Source organism: Lactuca saligna, chromosome 4 (assembly GCF_052625555.1).
Source record: "Lactuca saligna cultivar CGN05327 chromosome 4, ASM5262555v1, whole genome shotgun sequence".
In the NCBI taxonomy this organism is placed as follows: domain Eukaryota; kingdom Viridiplantae; phylum Streptophyta; class Magnoliopsida; order Asterales; family Asteraceae; genus Lactuca; species Lactuca saligna.
This window is the reverse complement of record NC_136420.1, coordinates 64040723-64063392: the sequence shown is the minus strand read 5'-3', so window position 1 is coordinate 64063392 and position 22670 is coordinate 64040723. Positions and strand designations below refer to the sequence as shown.

At 33.8% G+C, this 22670-nt stretch overlaps 1 protein-coding gene across 2 annotated transcripts; it reads left to right on the top strand.

Annotated features, from left to right (window-relative positions):
• Positions 1–12847: 12847 nt before the first annotated feature.
• On the top strand, positions 12848–17001 carry LOC145042020 (apoptosis inhibitor 5-like protein API5). Of its 2 annotated transcripts, none has more exons than XM_078990311.1 (16): positions 12848–13067; positions 13143–13307; positions 13824–13923; positions 14010–14075; positions 14209–14303; positions 14398–14472; positions 14577–14726; positions 14835–14900; positions 14988–15053; positions 15143–15253; positions 15346–15435; positions 15539–15645; positions 15822–15936; positions 16013–16078; positions 16188–16288; positions 16540–17001. In XM_078990311.1, the coding sequence occupies exons 1-16, from the start codon at positions 12981–12983 to the stop codon at positions 16760–16762; spliced, it is 1683 nt and encodes a 560-aa protein (XP_078846437.1). In that variant the 5' UTR covers positions 12848–12980; the 3' UTR covers positions 16763–17001. The 2 variants fall into 2 exon arrangements, with proteins under 2 accessions (XP_078846437.1, XP_078846436.1); XM_078990310.1 differs by having other exon boundaries at positions 14829–14900.
• Positions 17002–22670: the final 5669 nt, after the last annotated feature.

Here is a 22670-nt window from a genome sequence, read left to right as displayed (position 1 = left end):
TATAAGTCTTTGGATCCTTTTTTGGAGATATATCACGGAAGAAGAGGCACCTGTAGAGATTCAGAACAAGAAAACATTATTAAAACTTAAAATAGGACATCCAATTACAATTAATAAGAGAAAAATGGAGACACAAATGTCGTTAATGATAAAAAGATAAATAACGGATATACCTCACATGTGTTTTCAAGCATAGAATCGACAAATCTCTAACTATGATAAGAGGTTGCATATCCAACTTTATATAAAAGAGGGAAATTTGGAGGGATCTAGCACGAAATGAAAAATTCAAATAAATTTTTAGAGGAAAGATTAATGGTGTGTTTCAATATTTTTTTTAATGCAAATTATTTTTTGGTGCGGTTGTAATTATTTTTTGGTGCGGTTTCCACATGATTTTTTTTATTATTTTGTATCAATAAAATTCACATACCATCTTTGACCATTGTTTTTTTTTTAATCATTAAAACATGGATATTAAATTAGACTTGAAATTATATTATATCTTACCCAACAAATTATTACTTATGATACTATATTCTTAAGCTGAAAAATATAATATTTACAATAATAAAAATAAAATCAATTATTAATACCTTGAATGAATATCTTAATCCATTAACACTACACGCTAAAGGGCATCCAAGGTAAATTTATAGGAGGTGAATAAGATGGTGAATATATGCATGCTTAATGGAGTGTGAGTGATAAGATGGAAATGAATTGTTTTGAGGAGTTGAGTTTAATGAGGAGAATAAGATTAATGGAGTGTGAGTGATAAGATGAAAATGAATTGTTTTGAGGAGTTGAGTTTAATGAGGAGAATAAGATGGTCATTTTTAAATAATGAAGTATGGATGTTAAAAAATAAAGGTGCACATATATATGTTTAATTAGTGGTTTTAATTAGTGGTTGATGCAGCAATCCATTAATTTAATTGAACTTATAAAGTTCAATGAAATATGGTTGCCATTAATAAAAATAAACATATATTGATATATTGTTTTTTCAATATGGAACATTAAAATAGCCAATATACATAAATTGTTTTTTTACAATAACCATTAAAATAATCAACATACATGAATTACTTCTCCGAAGATGCTTCTGTACAAGAAATCAAGAAAACAACAACACATCCAACATATCAACATATCATATTCTGAAATCTGAACTAGCCACATTAAACACATTAATGATGACTAACAATTAGATTATATGAAAATACCAAAATTGTAACACACTGTTGATATATCATATATATTATTCCGTACTTGTTATGATCAATCAAAAAACGAGAACATCAAATTCTACCATGACAAACTAGCTCGTAACCAACGAAACAAAAAAAACCATACTCAATATATGGAATTCAAAAGCCGAAGCTCCTCCTCATCATCCCCGAAACTCATGTTGGCTGCCTTTTCATCAACAATGCATTCGTCTTTCTCAGATGGCCTGAAAATGTAAAATAACACCATACAGAGGACAAGATCAACGGTTTCATCTAACACAATATTAAACACCCACGGGCATTGGTAAGCTGCATAGTCAGGCCCTCGACATAAAAAAATGCTCCATATGTTAAAATATACAATAATCATCACCAGCCATGATTCTGGTCTTTCAAATCTAGCCCTCGGCGACCACTTAAAGGAGACACAAACAGCAAAGCGACATAACAAATCTGCCGAACTAATTACTACTATCCAACTCAACCGGTCTATATAACTGCTATAAGAGACAGTTTCGCCTATCAAGATTAAGTTTACATTAACGATAACTTGTATTAGGGTTACAGTCATAAAAACCGACTTGTCCCTTCCTTCCAGAAACACCATCCGCTACCTGTCAACATGATCACCAAGTAGAAAAGCACAATCCTCATAAACTGAAATATGTAAAGCAACAGATCCCATCCATGAGGAGTACATGAAACCTCCAGGTAATGCTGATCGGCTAAGGCACACATAACAAGGTGAAAGAAAGTCGTAACAAGCAACCCACCCATAATTAAATGAACCCTGTGAAAACATCGCCGGTTTTTTAAGCATACTGAGATCCAAAACCCTAGTAAACACAGATAAGCGACGGAGAAAACCAAGTAAACAAACGGGAGGTGCGGTGGTTGGGGTGGTAAATAGTGTTTAGTAGTAACCTGATCGGTATGTAAGAGGGTCGTATGTTGGTTATCGGATGGTGATTTTAGTTTGACGTTATTAAATTGAAACGTATGCGTGGGTGCAGTGAAGAGGAATAAAAGGAGGAGAAGGATTTTTCCTAGTACCCCCATTATGAATCCCCGCCGGTGGCTGACGACTGAGGTGGATGGCGGTGGTCAGAAAAGATGAGACTGACACGACGATAAAGTGTATGTATAAGGAATGGATGTGTGTATAAAGTATTAAGATTTCTTTGTATGTATTAAGTATTTATAAGATTTCTTAGATGTCGATTTTGGTAACTATATATAAATTGATTTTTATTGATTGGTTTCCTAATATTCCAATTTTGAATAACCGGTGGTCAAAAAAATTGTACATTTATTATGAAAATAAATGGATTAATACCATAAAAAGTTTCTAACTTCAGGCACATTAAATTAAATTTTTCAATAAAAAATTAAACTTATCTTTCTTCCACCTATACATTTCAATACAATCTAATTTTTTACATTCATTAACAATCCAACCCAACCTATTTTATATTAAAATTTTATATTTTATATTTATAAAATTGTATCAATATTGGCCTTTTTTTAGAGAAAATTAAATTAAGTTTTTTTGTATATTTTATTTTATTTTTTATTAAAGATAAATTTCTTTATTAACAAAAATTAGCTTTTAGTATAAAATTAATTGATTTCCCTCTAATAAAGTTGGACACACACATAAAGTTGTTATACAAACTTAAGTGATCGGAGACTTGACCACGAACTAGCTCACCAAGGATTATCCAATATTTATTTTTTTAATATTTTTTTTGTCACGAGTAGTTCACTCCTCAATGGGGTAGTCTAAAGTGTAATTGGAAAAAGTTCTAACACTTTTTAATTATTATTGTTATGCCACAACTTTCTCGTAAAATTATCATTGTAGCTCATTTAACGAGTTTCATTGTTAACTCTTTTATTTTTATTTTTTTGCAAAATCAGTCATAAAGTTGGGCTTAGAATTAAAAATTGGTCCTTATAGTTTGCAAAAAGTTACACCGCATGGATTTTTAACTTTAGTTTTTGTTTTTATATACTTTATTTATTCCGTTTAGGGTAATTTGCATGATTGGTCCCTAACTTATTTTTTTAACTCAGAAAGTCCATACTATTTGTTTTTGTTGGCCTACCGTCTCAACCCTATTACTCTTCCCGAGCTTCCGTGCCTACAACTTAAAGTCGGCCCGCACCGGGTATCTTGGCCTACCGCACAAAGCAAGACCGCCTCAACTCAACCAAACACAATATGTTGATGTATAACCCATCAGGATCAAGTATGCACATAATACATGCAAACAATAATCATAAAACTCACTACTGCCTACTAATCCTCTCACAACATACAGTCCCGCTACCAATTAACCTCCATAGAATGTGTAACCATAAGTAACCAGATGTGAGATAGCCACCCGAACAGATGGTCCTACTCTAGAGCCACAATCAAACATTAAACAGGCAAGAGAGCCTAAACCAAGAGTTCTTAAGCTATCCTACATGGCCAAAGACAGCCCCTAAGGGCACTCTATAGATGATAGCTAGCAAGCACAGATAAATACAGTTCTACAGGTTGTTACCACAAAGCTACATACTCAATACTAGGAAACAGATCTAACAGATCAGTACAACATAATAGCGTACCCAATAGCAGAAGACACATCCAATAGATCCCTACAGCATAGCAACATACTCAATACCAGAACGCAGATATAACAAATCACTACAACATAGCAATATACTAAATATCAATAATCCAAGGAATGCATGGTCTAATATACTCAGAGGTGAGATAATCACCCGATCAGGTGATCCTACTTTAGAACCACAACCAAACAAGGAACACGTAAGAGAGCTTAGATCAAAAGTACTCAGTCTATCCTACATGACTATATATAGTCCCTAGAGCATCCCTCTACTAACAGATAACCAAAACTAGTGGGTCGACATTGTTGCCTTCCACCCACGGGTATAGTGAGGTGAAACTCTCCTCGATATACGCATATCTAACCACTATAGCAATGAAGGACTCTACCAGCTTTAACTCACTTCCAAACACCTATAGGAAGATACTTGAGTTAATACCCGATCACAGGTTATAGTCACTTGCAACAGTGACTGCCTCACATGAAATGACGATTAGGGTTTCACATGAAATGACGATTATGTTTGAATAAGAACACTTAACATATTAAGGACTTAATCATTTAAGGGTATGAGTGATTAAGGCTTGACTTAGTCATTATCGAGTGAAATAATAATCCAATCAATGGCCCAAATACGCGCCCAGTCATCGCCCAAATAGAGCTCCCCGGTTATAGGGTTTTTCACATAAAATGATAACTAGGGTTAGTGTTCCACACCTAACCCCTTAAGGACTTAATCCATCAAGTTCAATATTGCATTAAGTTAATTGTCAATAATTATTAAATATTATTTTAGGTTTAATTAGTAGTTTTAATGCGGGTCCCAACCAACTCCAAAATTAGGGTTTCTTAATATTAGGGTTTTCTAACTCCTTAAGCTAGATGATTAGTTAATTAATTAAATATATATGTTTAATAAATTGGGCCCCACCTACTGCCACCTTGGGCAGTGGTCGGCGGCGGTGGTCCATGGCGGCAGGAAGCGACAACCACCATTTCAAAGGCGAGAGATATGAATTTTTGGTCCAAACACCATCCAAAGCCTCTCGATTTACACATAACATTAATCCAACACTTTCATACACACATAACTACCAGAAGGGGTGGCTGGAGGGGTGGAGGAACAAGGGTGGCGGTTACAAGGTTTTTAGGGTTAGGGTTTGGGTGTTGCACTCTTAAAACGAGAGGGGTAAGGAACACGAGTTCAAGTCCCGTGTTTTACCAAAATTGGATGCATTATAATGAGATTGGTCCCTGCCTCTACAATTCCTTTCAAACTAAGACCACTAATTACCAAACATCCCCCAGCTTCCAAAAGTCATTACAATTCAAGTCTCAATGTTACAATATAGACCCCAAATTCTGGAAATTATATCATCTAACTCCTTATGGCTAACACTGATAAAATATTACGGATTTATGGCTAAAATATAAAAATACATCTTGGGGTTTTTAGGATTATTTATTTATTTAAACTATTTATTAATTTATTTTAAACGGAATGTTATAGATGGCTTATTGGACCTGTTGTATATTAGCATTCCAACCTGGGGTATTCCATCCCGAGGATGATTTGACCCAGAGGTCGACTGGGCCTGGGGTATTCCAACCTAATGGTTGAATGGAACCGACATGTTTGATTGTATATGTGATATGTTTATATGGTAGTATTTTGGGGGAAACTCACTAAGTTTTATGCTTACACGTTTGTTTATGGTTTCAGGTATCATCGGTTATTGTTGGAAGGCGAAGGCAGGACTGTACACACTCATCAACAACCTTAATGATTCCGCATTTCTACAATACTCTGATTTTTAATAAATGTAATTCGAAATAAATGGTTTTATTAATTAATGGATTAATAAATTGAGAAGTTTTACCTTAATAAAAAAGAAAATTTTTTGTTGTGAAAATTGGATGTTATACTTATGCATTTAAGTTGGATAAAACTATACTTACATATATTTTATGTACATTTAGCTTCAAATAATTTGATATCAAACTCTCTATCATCTTCATTTCCATTTAACATTAACATCGACAAGACTTGACAACTATACCTAAACCTCATTAACTTTCCCAATTATACAAATACAAGATGCATCTTTTAAAAAATATTCAATATCCATAATCTTAACCACATGTGTTTCATCATGTACCATTTATGTAACATCCCAAAAATCTCATAAAATTTAAACTTTTCAAAACAACCCTTTTTCTATAGAAGGGTTTACAAAGACCGTTGTTCCCAAAATGTTATTTAAAAATCAGAATCTCTTTCAACATAACTTTCAAAACATTCACATTATCAGATATTCTCAGAATACATAAGTCCAAACCGTGAGGATGTGTACAATCACGCCTTCACATTGCCACGATCCACTGAAGTGTAAAACCACGTCTATTTATTAAATAAATAAATAAATGGCTCGTAGCCCTAAAATAAATAATTATATATGCAGGGTGTTGGGTTCGAGGAGTTAACTGCCACATTTTTAGAAGTCGGGGGTTAAAAGCATGAGTTTGGGACTCATTTTATAAATATTTATGAAGACATGGGATCTGTGGTAATTACCGAGAAATTATTTTTAAAAGAAATGAGGTGGAAGGATTGAATATGTTATAATTAAGACATTGGGGAACTGTTTGGTAAATTGCGTACCTAATTTGTAAAGGGTTTTAGATGGTGGGGTTCAAATGGTAACTTATAGGCTGATTGTGAAAGGATTTTGGATGTTAGGGGCTGTTTGGCAATTTCTTTGGATTTGTGTTGAAAGGAATATTAGAGTCAAGGGGCTGTAGTGTAAATTTTGGCCTTGCTTTGAAGGAAAATGGGAAGGCAGGGACCATTCTTGTTATTATGGCCATAAGTTTCAAGTATCGGGGTATATAACCCTAACACCACCGTCCATACCCTAACCCTAAGGAGAACCTCTTCAGTCGCCACGGGTGAAGTCAGCCACCACCACCTCCCTTCTATTCGTTGTTCCGATTAACGGGGATGCCTACCACCTCGCCATTGAGCACCGTCGGCTGCTACACTACTATGGAAGGTCGCCATTGCGACGCTGCTACCGGAGAACCGCCGAGGGTCGATGAAGACGGTGAGCCGTCGTTCGTCAACGACGGGCTTTGCTGAGCTTTATTGCCATCGTTTCCTATCGCCACTTCGTCTCTTTTACTTCTGCCGTCGAGCTATCGCCGTCATCGCTTAATCGAGCAGCGGGTGCGGTTGTGGATGGTGCTTCTCTCCGACTGTCGTGAGCCACCGTGGGGGTGGCTGTGATTGGGTGTGTTCCCCTTGCTCGATTTGTGTTAGTGTGTGCGTATGCCTTCTGTTGGCCGAAAAAACATGGGAACCACCATGGCGGCCATTTCCTTTTTGTCACCGCAATCCGCCGTTGATTGTCGCTAGAGTGTTGCTGCCGTCGCCGCCCCACCACAGGTGGGTGTTGGATTCGTTTTGCAAGCAGAAATGTGTATGAGTGTGTTGATGGGTGATTTCATTTGGTCGAAAAACTGAAAACATCCACCACCACCGCCGTGGGGTGGTGGTTGTCGCTATGCACCACCGTCGGCCACCTCAAGGTGGTTTGTTTGTGTATGTTTAACTTAGTTAGTGTGTATGTTGCTTTGGTATTTTCGTTGTAATTGTAACTCAAAATCGAAATAATGGAAAGAAATTAGAAACCACCACCCTAGGGTGGTGGCTGCCGCCTCCTGCTGCCACCGGCCGCCTTGTCGAGTGGCAGTGTGCTTTGCCTCGTGGTGTTGATTCTTTTGGGGTGCTTGAAACCCTAATTGGCCCAAAGAAGCTCAAATGGGCCCAATGAAGCTTAATGGACTCTAATTAACCCAATAAAACCCTAATGATCTTGATGAAATTCTAGTGGGCTTGATAGGCCCAATAAAGCCCTAAACAACCTAAACGTCCAACAAATTAATAAATGGATGGTATTTGGGTTGGAAAACCTAATTAGGGTTTGGAAACCCTAATGCAATCAAAACCCTAATTCTGGGAAATTAATCGGGACACACGGGAATTATTTAATAACCGAGGATATTAAATAATAATCATTGGCAAAGGTTAATCTAAGCAATATTGGATTTAATGGATTAAGTCCTTAGTGGATGAAGCCCTTAATGGGTTAAGTAGGAAACTTAACCCTCACCGTCATTTTATGAGAAAACCTAATTTCACTTGGGTTTATTGTTGGGCCTTGATGATTGGGTTATTAATGGGCCATCCAAGATCAAGAAATTAGACTAGAATAATTTAATGGGCCTAGGGTAAGGCCCGTGTAAGGGGCTTTGGCCCAATTTGGAAAATTAGGCCATAGATGGGCCATAGTTTGGGCCTTCATGATTATGAGGTGTTGGGCCATTAGAATACCAGATGTTGGATTGGAATTTTTGGTTGGGCCTCAGAATAAGACCATGTATAGGCTTGGGCCCAATTTGGAAAATTGGGCCATATGTTGGGCCTTGATTCCTAGTTGGACTTTGGGCCTACGGATTGGGCCTTAGGCTTGAATAAGCCAAGCTAGGGGTAATGTAGTAATTACCTAAAGAATGTACGTATGGTTAAGTATTAGGTCCCAATTATTAATTGGGTGTTATTTTGGTGTTGACAGTTCGGGAATCTGTCAGCCAGCAGTTGGGGTCGAGTCTGCAGGACTTCAGCAAGTGGGGGATTGTGTCTTCGGGACTTCAGCAGTGTGAGGTGGGTTACCTTCCAGTAGCGGTGGGTCTACGACCACAATGTCGACCCACCAGTAGGAGTTGTATGTTAGATGATTGTCTATGTGAAATCATCTAGGTTTGCTACTACCTGATATGTTACATGCTGGCATGATATGTTATATGTGATAGTAGTAGAGTTCGGTTGTTAGGACCGAAGGGTAGGCCAGACACCCCATATATGTCTGACAGTATGTGATGACATGTTTATATGTTGTGATGATATGTTATATGCTGGCATGATATGTTATATGTGATAGTGGTAGTAGGAGGGGAATAGTCTCCAAGTTCGGTTGTTAGGACCGAAGGGTAGTTCGGACACCCCATATATGTATGATAGTATGTTTATGTTATGATATATGTGACAGTAGCAGTAGGGGTGGAATAGTCCCTGAGGGTTGGTTGTTAGGACCGACGGGTAGGTCAGCACCCCAGAATGGCCACATGGGTAGGTCGGCACCCCAAAATGGCCCGACTATTAAGACTTTTACAAAGAGTTATATATTACATAACTACCCATGATATTATAGTATTATACATACTCGAACACTAATTACAAAAGTAATTGTATTATCTATTCATTAATCTTCTAACAGTATATTCCTATACTGGATGTTTATTACCTGCAATTATTAAACCTTGAGAGGGGTATTAAGACTTTTACAAAGAGTTATATATTACATAACTACTCAGGATATTATAGTTTTATACATACTCAAACACTAATTACGAAAGTAATAGTATTATTTATTCAAAAATCTTCTAACAATATATTCCTATACTGGATGTTTATTACCTGCAATTGTTAAACATTGAGATGGGTAAGCGGTGACGCTTAGTGAGTTCAATAATAGATACATTATAGCGTTATGCCATATATATACATCAATATGGCAGAAGCAAAGAAGAACAATAAAGACATATGTAAATCATGTGACAAACTTTCCATACCAATCAATGACTTTATTTAAAGATATACAATTGATAAGACATAACAATTTTAATACTTGATATACATCAATAAAGCTTCGACCCAAATATCACAGAAGACATATACAATTTATGATTATCATTTTACTAGCTTATATAGGCTTGCAGCCCTACCTAGCCCATTACCAATATCAAAAGTTATATGAGTCATGCTTTACATGGTCAAAGGCACAAAGCCAATAACCAAAAGTATACAAGACATGCTCTACATGATCAGAGGTATATAATTAATACAAGACATGCTCTACATGGCCAAAGACTCAAAGTCAATACCAGAATATCACAGGAAAGCACCTTGCACGTATAACACATAACATACAATTGTTCATATATATTGAACTCACCGTGAAATATTCGGGGACTAAAGTATTAATTTAGGCAACACTTCGACTCTAAATATGACTTTCTGTGACGAAACCGGGGATTTTAGCTGAAAACCAGACTTTATGCGGGCAGAGTTTCGACTTGAAATATGATTTTCTCGGGAACTTCGGGTCGTCGGGAATTGCTTCGGGTGTCGGGGATGATACCAGGACTTCGGGGGGGGGGGGGATATAAACCAGAGACCTTCACAATCTATTTATAGGGGAGAGTCTGGCCCTCGTATGCTGGGCGTACCTTCGGTAACGTGAGGCGTACAAGCGAGGTGTTATTGGTTCGGATCCCGGGCCTCGAACGTGTCAAGAGGATGCGATGCGTGCCACCTAAGCGAAGAGAGGGGCGACGTGGCCCATTACTGACCTAGTTCGAGTACGCTAAGCGTACTCTCGTACGCAGGGCGTACGACTTCAGACCAATCTCGATATTTGTGCCCAGATATTTAAAAATCCATATCTTTCGCATACATGCTCTGGTTTTAACACTCTTTATATCCACGCGTAGGTGATATTATACTCTACAACTTTCGTTTAGACTCCGTCGGCTAATTTTGACTTTATTTTTATTATTATATTTTTAACAGGTTGGGACAGCAAAAGTCCGTTAAATATTCATAACTTTTTCATCCGACGTCCGTTTTCGTCTGTCTTTTTACTGTTATACTACTATTGAAGAGATCTTCGATTCTCGTCTAGGTTGTGTCGGCTAAATATCGCTCAATCTTTATTTCGAGTTTTTAAGTGTCTACTGATATTCCGAAACTTAGAAAAATCATAACTTCCTCATACGAAGTCAGATTTGGACGTTCTTTTTATGAAAAATTTCGGTTTAACAAACACTACGACTTTCATTTAGATCACTAAAGCTAAAAAGGTAGTTTATCGAAAACTCACTTTTTATGCTAAATAGTGTTTGCCGGTTTTTGTCGCGGATCTTCGATTGATCATAACTTCTTCGTTATAACTCGGATTTCATTATAACTCGGATTTCATTGAGGATTTCGCCTAAAAATAAAAGAAAAGGCAATGCTCTCTCTCCCCCCCCCCCCCTCTCTCTCTCTCTCCATACAGACGATATACTCCTGACTATCAAAGTATCTTTATATCACTCTTCAAATCCCTAAATTCATTTTGCTCTCGTTGAAGCCCATTTACTTTCATTCCCTAAAATTTGCACGTGTTTCACTTCACCATTTTTTGATCTGCAGTACACCGCTGCATGCGGTGGCGATGACCTTTCATCTCCGGTGCTCAACCTTCCCGATCAAAAGAAAGGATATTCATTTGGAATTCTGGCTCCACCTATTACCTCACCTCCCCTGCATCAACAATGGTACAAAAATTTGATTTATATTGATCAATACAAATAACTAGAGGGTTCTTATCTTCCAACTGTTTATCCTTATTCTACGACTGGTTGATGAAAAGAGTGAAGAAAGAGCAACTACTAATCTCCATTACCAGAGTGTACCAAAAGTGGTGGAGAAACAAGATGAATCGGTGGAGTATGAGGTTCGTGTGGTGGATAAAGAAGTTGTTGACAATCAACAAACCCCTTTTCGATCCAAACATAGAGATCCAATTTAAACCACTTTTTGATTCAAACATAGAGATCCAATTTCACTGCAGTTACTCGATCGAATGAAGATCTATTCAAATCAGGAATCAAATGATTTAGCTTAAAAGTTGAAAGAATGGGGAATTGAATGATGTAAGAAGAAATGGACATGATAGATTACTTAGTAAAGTTGCAACCCACGAACCTAAAGTATGGCTAATGCCTACCAAGTGTTTGATCTTTTGTCTAAATGATCTTTCCATGCTATTACATTTCTAGTCACCTGGAAGCTCCCACGGATCGAACATGTAGACTTGAATTTCAGTGATGTGTGTCGGTGTATTTTGATAGGTATGTTTATGAGTGCTTGTACGTGTCATGTGTTTGGAATAAATGTGTGGATATGGAATTTTGATTAAGAAAAAAGAGATGAAGAAGATGAAGTGTTCTTGGGTGAAAAGAAAAATAATGTGGGTATACGGTGCATAGAGAGAGAGAGAGAGAGAGAGAGAGAGAGGAGGAGGAGGAGGAGGAGGAGGAGGGAGAAGAAGAAGAAGGGGGTAACGAAAGGGGTGGAGTGGGGTCTATCTTTTTTTTTTTTTTTTTTTTTTATTTATTTATTTTTAATTTCATAAAGTATTAAAGTAAATAAGGAAGGAAATACAAAATTGAAATTAAAAGGGTAAATCGGTAAATATGCCGAAAACTTTGATTTTAGATATTTAGTGCAAACCGAAAACTTTTTGGATCACATCAAAAGATTTTTTTGCAATCAAATTTGAGTTTTATCTTTATTTTTCAATAGAAGTTTTGGTATGTGTTTTAACAAAAATTATGAATAAATAGAAAACGTAATGACTAATCAAACAAATTTTAGAAAAATATGCCAAATTCTTAAATGCAAATCATAACAACAAACATGAAAACAATGGATTTTAATACTTTTTATTTTTAAAATACATAAATCAGCTTAACAAAAAACTTATAATTGCAATACGAAAAATCAATTTTAACCTTACCCAAATTACATCATCTAAACATAATCCATCATGGAAAACTTGAAAATTATTTTTTTAGTTTGTTAAACGTTTTTTGTTTTTTTTTTTTTTTTTTTTTTTAATTTATTGACTTTTCAAAATCCAATAAATTAATAAATTATTTAAAAAACAATTACAAACACCATTTTAGTTTTAACAAAATATTAAATAGGTTTACATGAATAATTTTTAAAACACAAGAAATATCTTTTCAAAATATCACATACTCTTCTACAAAACTCTATTTACTCCTTCCATTTTCCATTTATGTTATATGTAACCCTTCTGTTTTCGACTTCGAGTCTTTCTTATTTTTTTTTAACATCAAGAGAGGCGCTCTCCCAAAACCGTTCGTTTCCCACTCAGACCACACTCGAGATTCGCCCACTCAGATCAGTACCGAGTACCGACTACTATCATCAGCAATGGCTGAAGCTTCCGACGACACCAGAGATATCGAAAAGCTTTATGAATACGGTGAACGACTCAACGAAGCTAAAGACAAGTCTCAGGTTACCAATCATTTTTTCTAGGGTTTACTTCGTTTATCGTCATTAAATCTGAAAATTAGGTTGTTTTCTCTACAGAACGTGGACGATTATAAGAATATTATCGCTTCAGCAACAAGTACAAGCCTGAAGGCGAGACAATTAGCTGCTCAGCTGATTCCCAGGTTCTTTAAGTTCTTTCCTGGTCTATCGGGGACGGCGGTTGATGCTCACCTTGATTTATGTGAAGCAGAAGAACTTGGGGTTAGTCTTCGACATTTTGAGAATATATTGTTGTGTTTTATGGATTTGTCTCTATATAACTGGATGTAACATAGTCAAGTGAGCCATTCTATTCAGCATTTAAAGTATGTACTCATAAATTAAGCTCTAAAACATAAACCAAATGTCATAACCAGTAATGATAATGTATATCTAGATATCAGAGAAGTGTATTATATAAGTCTCATAGGTTTCACTAATACATTATTTCAAAAGGGATGCTTCATTCTTATATATGAAACTGTGTCTTATATAAAAACCCTAAAGTTGAAATATCTGCTTTAATCATATTGTGAGGAAAACCGAAAACTACTAAGATAGTGTTCTCTTTGTTTAGATGAAGCTATGTTATGTCCTTATGTTATATATATATATATATATATATATATATATATATATATATATATATATATATATATATATATATAGGAACTGCTTTCATATGAACTTATTTCTGTTTTAATTCTTGTTTTTTTTTTGGTTATTTGTGTTATAAAGATACGAGTGCAAGCAATTCGCGGACTTCCTCTTTTCTGTAAGGATACACCTGAACATATTTCCAAGATTGTTGACATTCTTGCTCAACTTCTCATAGCTGGTATGTTCTTCTTCAGTTTTTTTCTTTTGAGGAGCTGTTGTATGATCATGTCATATATATAACTTGAAGAACTTTAATATTTTCAGAAGAAAATGTGGAACGTGATGCAGTCCATAAAGCTCTGTTGTCTTTATTGAGGCAGGATGTTAAAGGTAATTCAATGACAATGATGCCATTAGAGCATCATAGTTTGCTTGTTTTCCAATTTGTCTTCTCCTTTTTCAATAATCCCTTATACATTTAATTCATACAACTGTAAATTAATGAGTTAAATTATGGATGCAGCATCCTTAACAGCTTTATTTAAGCACATTGAAAGCGTTGATGAACCAATCCCAGATGATAATCGTGAGAGGACCCTCATCTTTATCAGGGACAAGGTAGAAAACCAACTTATCATTTGTCATACATACCAACAATTCTGATTCTTTGTACAAATTTAAAATGCTTTTTTATGTGTAAATAAAATTGCAGGTGTTTCCTATAAAATCAGAGCTCTTAAAGCCTCAAGAACAGATGGAAAGGCATATAACTGATTTAATTAAAAAGGTATGTTCTTATTAACCTCATAGTTTTTGTATGCCCCTCTTCCCTTCTCTATGTGTTTCATCAATTCCCAAATATGAAGTTATATGAATGCATTTTGACTGCAGAGCTTACAAGATGTTACTGGAGCAGAGTTCAAGATGTTTATGGATTTTTTAAAAAGTTTGAGCATATTTGGAGATAAAGCTCCCACTGAGAGAGTTCAAGAGCTTATTGAAATTATCGAAGGGCAAGCAGATCTAGATGCACAGTTTGATGTGAGTAAACAATATTTATTTTATTCTCTTCTTTATGTATGTATATATTTTTTTCTTGAAATCTTTTTAGTTAGATTGTTTACTGAATACATGGTCTTTAAGGTGCAGGTTTCTGATGGGGACCATATTGATAGATTGATATCATGCCTCTACATGGCTCTTCCATTTTTCTTAGTATGTGTTTCTGTTACACTAAACACATACTGTATTTGATTTTTCTTGCCATTGTAGTGAAGTAAGTTTCTTTTAAACTTTATGCAGAGGGGTGCTTCAAGTAGCAAGTTTCTCAACTATTTAAACAAGAACATTATTCCTGTTTTCGATAAGGTAATGATGATGTTACTTTTTCATTTTGTTATATCATGAAATGAATATAAATAGTAACTTGTGTTGTTATGTTTTTGAAAAATAAGCAGCTTCCTGAAGAACGGAAAGTGGATTTGCTTAAAAACCTTGCAGAAAGCTCTCCTTACTCAACACCACAGGATTCAAGGCAGATTCTTCCTTCTGTTGTTCAGCTGTTGAAGGTATAAATCTGTTCATCAAAAATTTACATTGTGTGTGTGTGTGTGTGCTTTTTAACTTATTTATGTAATTTTCTTGTTTCTTGACCTTTCAGAAATACATGCCTCTGAGGAAAACTGGGGAAGAGATGAATTTCACATATGTTGAATGCTTGTTGTACACATTTCACCATTTGGCTCACAAGGTGAGTAGATAGAGATTTATTGTATTATAGTTTTAGCATGTGTCATATGTTGTTTACTTATGTGTTTTTTTTTTTTTGATTGAAAATATTATGAATGAAATAGGCTCCAAATGCCACCAATAGTTTATGTGGTTATAAGATAGTGACTGGGCAACCATCAGATAGGCTTGGTGAGGATTTTTCAGAATTTTACAAAGATTTCACAGAAAGGTAATTCTGTTATTCATATATTCTTATTTTTTCTGTTCACTTTAAAATTAAATGCAACTGTTTTAATGAAGACATACCTCTTATGACATTATTTGGGTTTTATGAAGACAAATTAAAAAAAAAAAAAAAAACATGTAATGAATTTTGATGATAGGATGTTATAAATTGAGTTGCAGGTTAACCTGTGTTGAAGACCTAGCTAAAGTGACGATGAAAAAGCTAACTCAAGGAATGGCTCAGCAAAACAAGACAATGGCAACTGCCATATCTGATGAGGAAAAGGCTACTGTTGTGAGTTTATTTATTTTTTAAAAAAAAAATATTATTATTTTCTTTTCTGAATTTCAAGCCTTATTTTGATCTGCAGAAAACCCAAAAGCAGAATGCCACAACAGGTTTACGTACATGCAACAATATTTTGGCAATGACACAGGTAACTTGATAAAACTAGCTGATTATAGGTTTGTGCTTTTGTAATAATATATTATTATAAAGATATGTTGTGATAATTTAATAATGATATTTTGGTTTTGTAAATCCAGCCACTGCATGCAAAGTCACCATCATTTATTGGAGATAAAAGAATTAACTTATCCTGGAAAGAAGCTGTCAAAACTGCAGCCCCATCAAATAATGCAACTGGGTATGTTTCTTAATAACTCTTTTCATTTTAACATTTTACCTATTTCTCCTTTCTTCACACAATTGGAATTTCAGATTCCATTCCATTGTTTGTTTCATTGCCAAATGGAATATGGAAGGAATTCAATTTCACCCTCTATTTCTCTATTAAAAGACCAAATTACCCTCTCTCTCTCTCTCTATATATATATATATATATACACACACACACACACACACACTAAAAGACTAAATTACCTTTGTTTTTACCAGAGTGAAACGCCCTGCTAATACAACAAACGGTTCTGGAAACTATACAAACAAACGGGGTCGTGGAGGTGGAGGTGGCGGCAACCAGCTAGTAAACAGGGCATTTGAAGGTATTTCATATGGCGGAAGAGGTGGAGGTGGTGGTGGTGGTGGTAGGGGCGGCCATGGGCGGGGATGGGGCAGACGTGGTGGTGGTGGTAGGGGAAGAGGAAGGGGGTATTATTAGCTTTTTTTACTGGAATTCGACTGCTAACTCCAGGAGGGAAACAGATGAAAAAAAAAAAACAAAACAAAAGGTGCTTCAGAATATTTGTGTTCTATGTTTTGCTATGATTTTTTTTTTTTTGTTTTTTTAGTAACTTTTGGATTTTGTAAGTGCATTGGTATGTTTTTTAGGTGATTTTAATCTGCGACATGTTAATTGAAGGAACAGCTAGTAATACAGACTTTTTTTTTTTGAGCAAATTGTTTTACTTTTCACCATCCTGCAAATCTTTAGATAAATCCAACAGAACAGTAAAGATTATAACTCTAGATCAAACATTCTTTGATCATCAAGTCAAATGAAACTTGAATTTTGATTTGATAAAAGGGAATTTCAAGTATAATTAATTACTAGGAAGTTACAATTCATTTCGGTTTTATGGGATTGGACTTTCAACAAACATATTTATGGAAAATTTAATCACTTCTCGAATATAATTTAATACATCTATGTTGTAAGAAATAAATTCCAATAGAGATATTCAAGTTCCATGAATCAGAACTCAAAAACTATTCACCCAAAACGTACACAAAATCTGCATATACAAAAATTTTCATCCATCCAAAAGCTTCATACTACTAACAGATATGGGGAAAGTATCAATGAGTGTCGTCTTCTTGATCATGCTATTGAGTATGGCTTCACGTCCCCCCCCCCCCCTCTCTCACACACACACACAAACAATGTGCACAATTTGTTATGGGGTGGTATGCTTATTGAGTTTTATCGAATTTCTAAGCTCTTATGAGAATCACCTGGCAGACTAATATGTACTTAATTTACATCTCACAAATTGTTGGAAAAATAATGCAAAAGTAATATAGATGATGGCTGATGCCCATGCTTATTTTCTGTATTTTTAATAGAGTTAACACCGTTGAATCACAGGTTTTGTAGACTCACAAGCCTCGGGGAACGATTATGGTGATCTTAATGCTCCACCATGTAAAACAGATGTCGATTGCAAGGGGTATTGTTCATATTACTACTACTGCAACCATGCCATGAATAGATGTTCTTGTCTCACTAGCGACAACCCATATCTTAATGCTGCACAAACCTAAATGTTCTTGAAGCAGACCATTATACTATAAAAATAAAAAAAAGAATGTCATGAAACTTGATATTTTTTTTTAAATAAATGTTGCATCTTTGGCAACCCATTAGCCATATGTCCTCTGACTGGTTCTAGTGGCTTCATTATCTTAATTCACGACACTTCTCCTCGTGTATGTTTCCATGGCACAGCAATCAGCCTTGTTTGTGCTATATTATATATGTTATTTTTGTTTATTTTTGTTCTTAACTTCGTGATTCTCTTATTCATGCTTATCTATATTATATATGTTGTGATGAGCCTAGCTCCTACTTTTAACTAAATAAAGTACGACGCATGCGTATTTATAAATATGTCCCCAAAAATAATGATGGCATGCATTTTCATTAACTATGATGTGCTAATTTTCATAACAAGCTAATATAAACTATTCTAATTATTTAAAATAATAGGATATCTTATCATAACCACATCATCTTAATGGTATCCATCCGTGTGATGAAAAAAATACTCTAACTCGATGGAAAAAACCGAACCCAAAACCTTTGGGCTAATAAGATGATTATGGGGTCGGATATTAGATATTTTCAAAAAAAATTACGGATTTAGGATGGTTATGGTATTAGGGTTATACCCACCTGATTACTCGTTCCATTTATCCGTTCCCGAAATATATATATATATATATATATATATATATATATATATATATATATATATATATATATATATATATATATATATATATATAGGGTTAAGTTCAAATGAGAACACTATTTAGTGTGAGAACGTGAGCACACTACTTTATATTAGTATTCTACTATGACTTTTGTATATACAACGATATGACATTATTCATCAACAAATATATAAACAATCACACATTAATATTCACATTAAAATTTTGTATGTACAACTTTATGGCATTATTCATTACCGAATATATGAACAATCACATATTTAACATTCACATTAGAATTTATTAAATTACTACACATATATATAAATTTTATAGTAGAATAGCAATATAAAATTAATATATTCATATTATAATTACTACAATACTATACATATTAAATTCATAGTGAAATAGTAACATAAACTAGTGTTCTCACGTTCTCACATTAAATAGTGTTCTCATTTGAACTTAATATATATATATATATATATATATATATATATATATATATATATATATATATATATATATATGGTTACGTTCATTTGAGACAACCTAATTTTGTGAGACCATGATACAAAATCCTAGCCATTTATTTGGTAGATAATACAAAAAACATTTTTAAAATGCAAAATAATTGAATTTTCGAATTTTTTTTTTCAAATATTATTTTCGAAATTTATATTTTCCAAAAAAAAAAAAAAAACCAAAAAAATACATTTTTTTACATATTCTAGTAGAATACATAGAATATTCTACATATCTAAGAAATCTAGTATAATATTATAACATTTTAAAAATTACATTAGTATATTTACAGTGTAATATTCTATTAGAATATTTCACGTACTTTATAAAAAACGGTAATATTTTTTTATTTTTAATTTTTTAAGTAACTAAAGTTCCGAAAATAATAATTAAAAAAGTTTTTGGATTTTTCCTTTTATTTTGCATTTTAAAATTATTTTTAGATTTGGTCTTACTGTCTTACAAAATGAACATGGTCTCATATGAACCTGAACATATATATATATATATATATATATATATATATATATATATATATATATATATATATATATATATATAATTTCTAATATATTAAAATATTGCATGTAATATTATAAATAAAAAGTTTGTTATATAATTACCATTTACTTACGAGCATCAAAATTATTGATATTGTTTTTAATATATACATGTTATGATGTTAAGTATATCATAAAATTCGGATATTATAAAAGAAAAGACGATAGTTGTATTTATGTAACTTTTGTTAGAGATTAAACATGTTAATGTTGTTAGAAATTGGAATTATTAAAAAATTAAAGTTATTGATGTGTTTTTGATTGAGTTTTCTTATTGAAATTTTCAATAGATAAATTTTAACCTCTTAAGTAAGCTTGGCAAATGGGTTGGGTTCGGGTTAGCGGGTCACAGGTTAGAAAACATAAACTCAACACAACTCATATAATATATGGGTTGACGGGTTGGCGGATCATGGGTTGATGGGTTGGAAACCTCAACCCCACACAACCCATATAACCTGTTTAAGTATATAGGTTCACGGGTTCACAAGTTAACGAGTCAAACCCAACCATATAATCCGTTTAATAAATAAACAATACATTTTAAAAAATAAGCATAAAACAATTAAAGTAATTAAAATAAAAAAGGTTTTCAACATAAATTCACTCAGTAACATCCACATAAAAATAAAAAATAAAAACCAGTCTATTTTCGGGTTGACAGGTTGACCCGCGAACACAAACAGATAACCCAACCCAACCCATGAAATAAACAGGTTGGTGGGTTGGTTGGTTGATTGGTCAAAAATCTCAACCCAAACCCGTCTATTTTCGGGTTGGATCAGTGTCGGGTTACGGGTTGGATCGAGAGTTGCCACCCCTACTCTTAAGATTATATATGGGATACCTAATATTAAGTTTACAAATGGGATAAGATGATACCTGTGTGTAGAAGTGGGCAAAAAAACCGGTTTACTGCCTGAACCGAAAACCAGTTCACCACTGAACCGGTCCAGCCTTGAACCGAACCAGCAGACCAATTCGAGTTTTCAATTGTTAGGACCGGTTTGGAATCGGTTTCGTCTGAACTAGTCTGATGAACTGTTTTTTTGAGCGTTTTTTTTTTCCTACCGGCTATATAGCCGTTTGAGGGTGTGTAAGGGTCGATTTCGACTTCTATTTGCCCATATTAACCATCCCTTATAGTATATATATGTATTATATTTAGCTCTCAAGTTTAGCTTAACCAAACCTCAAAAAACATTCTCAAGTTAAGCAATGGATTCAGTTTCCGTTGGTGTTGGAGATCCATCAAACAATGTTACCTTTGTTAGCATCAAAGAAACAAGTAGAAATCCGGCTATTTGGGGCAATTTTGATTTGTGTGTGTAATGTCGAGCGGTCCAAGAAAAGCGTGATGCAAGAAATGTTGTGCTTTTTTCAACAGGGATTGGAATTCGACATTGAAAACTTATATGACAAAGAGATGCCCTGCGGTGAAATTTGTGCTGTGGAATAATCAAACAACAATGACGAAAGATACTACATTTTGGAATTATGAAGCGGCTAAAGTTCGAGATAAGATGGTGAAGTTCGTGATTCAAGAATGATTGCCTTTTGACCACTTCACTCATTCAAGTACTCTCCAATCGTGATATTATCATGTGAAGCGTACTTCCTTTAGACACAATTGTATTGAAATGTGGAAACTTGCAAAAATTGAAATGATTTGAGGATTTGAAGCTTTAGAAAACGACATAAATTTAACTTATGATGTTTGGACGGCACCTCACGGTTCACCGGATTCGTTCATTTGTGTTACCGCTCATTAGATAAATCCAAATAATTGATTCATGATGAAGCATACGATTGCATTTGAATTGTTTGAGATACCACAAATTGATAGAAATTTATTTAAAATGTAAGATTGCACAACGACATGATGGATGAAAAATAAATCCAAAGAACAATGACTACGACTAGGAATAAAGACTACGACGGCGACGATGTTTTATATTTTATGTCTTTATGTTTGAAGATGTATTAATTTTACAATTCAGATTTTTTTTTTGTTTTTATGTTTAAAGTTGTATTATATATATATATATATATATATATATATAAACGTTGCTTGAAAGAATGGTGTTAATTTAAGTTTCTCTCACTTTTTTTTTAAATATATTTCATACATATATTATATATACTCATTTTGTAGGGAATTAAAAACCATAAATTTTGATATATTTTTATAGTAGGTATATAATTTTATAAATATTAAAAAAAATAAAAAAAACTGACCAATAGCATGAGGAGAAAGAGTGCGGCACCCCCTCCCCATCTCTTTTTCCGCGGTTCTTTCCCTTACCCACGGAGTGGTGTGCAGGAGTGAAGAAAACTTCCCTCACGTCTTTCCTGCACCCACTCCGTCTAGCCTTAAAAAAGTGGGAATTCACTCATTTTGAGTTAATTCAACAAAACAAAAAATACCCCTTCCTTATAATCGGGCATAGACTCAGATCACCGATAACATCTCATCTCGTTCCATTATCGTTTTAGTTGCATGTAAATAAAATTAAATATAATTTTCGAGTTAATGTTATTTTAACTATTATAATACTTAATTATTTCAAATATCAATAATTTTTTCTAAAACAAAATAATGTAGTTTTTGATTTCATTTTATTTAGATATTATTATTGTTAATTTTTTTTAAAAATAAATACCTTTGTAGAAAAATTTTAATTATTAAAAAAAAAACAGCTTTTAGATATTTTTAGTTAATTTGACATTTTGATTTATGTTTTACACTTATACCCTATTAAATTTTATAAATATTATAAAATTTAGTCTTCAAAGTTATTTAATATTTTAATTTATACTTTTATTTAACATCATATTTAAATTAACAAATTAAATATATTCAATTGAATTCAAAATTTATATTAGTAAATGTTTTTATTAGTTTAGTCTTATTAAACGGATATCACTATTTAATCATAAAACGTAATTATTATATACCCTATGAATGTTGTATTCAAAAGAATTGATTTACCATACAAAAAAACTTAGCGGCGTAACTTGTTGTCAAACTTCACTCCTTGTCCT

Bases quoted from the DNA above. Each gene is read 5' to 3' on its own strand.
- LOC145042020 (XM_078990310.1), top strand. From the start codon at position 12,981: ATGGCTGAAGCTTCCGACGACACCAGAGATATCGAAAAGCTTTATGAA. The intron at 14,473-14,576 runs GTATGTTCTTAT...TTTTGACTGCAG, and splicing joins TAACTGATTTAATTAAAAAG to AGCTTACAAGATGTTACTGG. The intron at 16,289-16,539 runs GTATGTTTCTTA...TGTTTTTACCAG, and splicing joins CCATCAAATAATGCAACTGG to AGTGAAACGCCCTGCTAATA.